The 2204-nt window shown below is 39.7% G+C and overlaps 1 protein-coding gene across 1 annotated transcript; it reads right to left on the bottom strand.

The window, feature by feature from the left end:
* On the bottom strand, positions 1 to 936 carry LOC125079167 (olfactory receptor 4D10). Its single transcript, XM_047692629.1, has one exon. It carries the CDS (start codon positions 934 to 936, stop codon positions 1 to 3), a length of 936 nt encoding a protein of 311 aa, XP_047548585.1.
* Between the last annotated feature and the right edge of the window lie 1268 nt (positions 937 to 2204).

Genomic DNA, 2204 nt, shown 5'->3' with positions numbered 1-2204 from the left:
CTATTCCGTGTCAGAAGGCATGAGTCTTCTCTTCAATCTCCTCATGGCTGACTTCATCTCTTGGTTCCTCAGAGTGTAGATCAAGGGGTTCAGTAGAGGAGAGATGACAGTGAAGGTGACAGAGATGGCTTTATCTGTGGGGAGGGCAGTGAAGGGTCGGGCATAGACATAGATGCAAGGCACAAAATGCAGGGTCACTACAGTGATGTGTGAGGTGCAGGTGGAGATGGCTTTCCTCCTCCCCTCCCCTGCTTGAGACCTTACTACTAATAATATGACCATATATGACACCAGGAGGAAGAAAAACCACAGTGTAGTGAGCAGTCCATTATTGGAAATCATCAGCAGCTCAAGCATAAAAATGTCTGTACAGGCAAGCCTGAGGACCTGGGGGACATCACAGTAAAAAGTGTCAAGGACATTGGGTCCACAGAAGGGGAGTGGGAGCAACAGGGAAATCTGTACGATGGAGTGGGTAAAGCCCCCCACCCAGGAAGCTACTATTAATCCAATGCAACGGCTTCTACTCATAATGGTCACATAGTGCAGGGGCCTGGAGATGGCCACATATCGATCCAATGCCATCACTGACAAAGAAAATACATCCACCCCTCCAACAAGGTGGAAGAAAAACATCTGGGTGAAGCAGCCATTGAAGGAGATGGTCTTTCTCTGTGACAGAAGGTCCACAAGAACCTTGGGCGCTGTGATGGAAGAGAAGCAGATGTCGGCAACAGATAAATTACGGAGCAGGAAGTACATGGGAGTGTGAAGGCGAGAATCACAGGTCACAGTGACCATGATGAGGAGGTTTCCCAGGAGAGTTGTCAAGTACACCAGAAGCAGGAAAAGAAACAAGACCAAGCTCAGTCCTTGATTCTGGGTTAGGCCAAGGAAAGTAAATTCTTCCACCCTGGTGCAGTTTCTCAGCTCCATTGAGTCATTTTGTTTTTCTCTTTTATTTCAACCTACTTCATACCAAAGTCTGTCGCTATTTATTTCGTTTTCCTCTTAAGCACTAAGACTGCAATTCAGAATCTTGCCCATGTAGCTGTAGTGTTTGCTATTTGTTGGGCTGTCCAAATTTTTAAGATTGCAATCAGTTTGGTGCTCAAATCAAATTATCACATGCAAAGTCATTCAATAATTCTTTTTCTATAAAACTCATTTTGGAAAGAATAAGCATTTATGTTAAGAAGTCATACTTTCTAAATTTTGGTTTTTAAATTTTATTTTTCTTATTCCACACAAACTGATTGATTGTCAGGAACTATCTGTAGCATATAGAGTAAGACATGTTTCCAGCCATTGTAGAATTTACAGTCTACAAGTTTAATGTTTGTATTAGCAAATATTCTGTTGATTTCAGGAGGGTCTTATCTTCCTAGAAAACAGTGTTGTTCTGTTTCTTATTGCAGTGTTGCTGTGGTACGAGTCACTTTCTTTGCTCTTGGCTGTTTTATATAAACTTTCTTAAATCTTCAGCCTATTATTCCATGTAGGTAACTTGTTACTGTGATTATTACTTGTACTAATCACATTATTTGCTTGATAATCATTTTAAAATATTCAAAAATTGCTATTGGAAAACAGGTTGAGACAACGTATAAATCGAACTCTCAAAGAATACCATTAATTTTTGTATTGTGGTAAAAACACTTAAACATGAGAGCTACCCTCTTAACAGATTTTTAGGTGCACAGTATAGTACAGTGATTTCCTAGAACTTCTTCATCTTCTGTACCTGGTGTGGTCCTTGCCTGAGTGTGGGTGAGAGAATAAGGATAATGACCTGATTTTGAGAAGTGGTCTGTTCTGTATCCATCACACTCTTCTACCTCTTTTGTGGATCAGAGCTAAGAGACAGAGAGATCACACAGCAAGGAGAGATGTTAGTATCATTAGAATAATGCTTGTTTTTTTTATATACCGTTATGGGTAATTCTAATGAATTTTTATAAATTTTTATTTGTTCTACCTTGTACTTAGCAAGTGAATATTTATTGCAACCTTCCTAGGTATAAGAATAAGTTGGACCACATTGTCCAAGTATTTACACCCTAACGAAAGTGGGTGATTTGATGAATGTAATGCATGATAAAATGTGAAATGTCTCATGGGAAAAGTGAAGGTAGATTTGGGTGGGGGGAGAGATATGGTAGAGATATTGTGATTTCTAGAAGCAACAAAAGATACTACTTTTT

This window comes from Lutra lutra, chromosome 10, assembly GCF_902655055.1.
Source record: "Lutra lutra chromosome 10, mLutLut1.2, whole genome shotgun sequence".
NCBI lineage: Eukaryota > Metazoa > Chordata > Mammalia > Carnivora > Mustelidae > Lutra > Lutra lutra.
This window is presented reverse-complemented; position numbering and strand designations above follow the sequence as displayed.

Bases quoted from the DNA above. Each gene is read 5' to 3' on its own strand.
- LOC125079167 (XM_047692629.1), bottom strand. From the start codon at position 936: ATGGAGCTGAGAAACTGCACCAGGGTGGAAGAATTTACTTTCCTTGGC.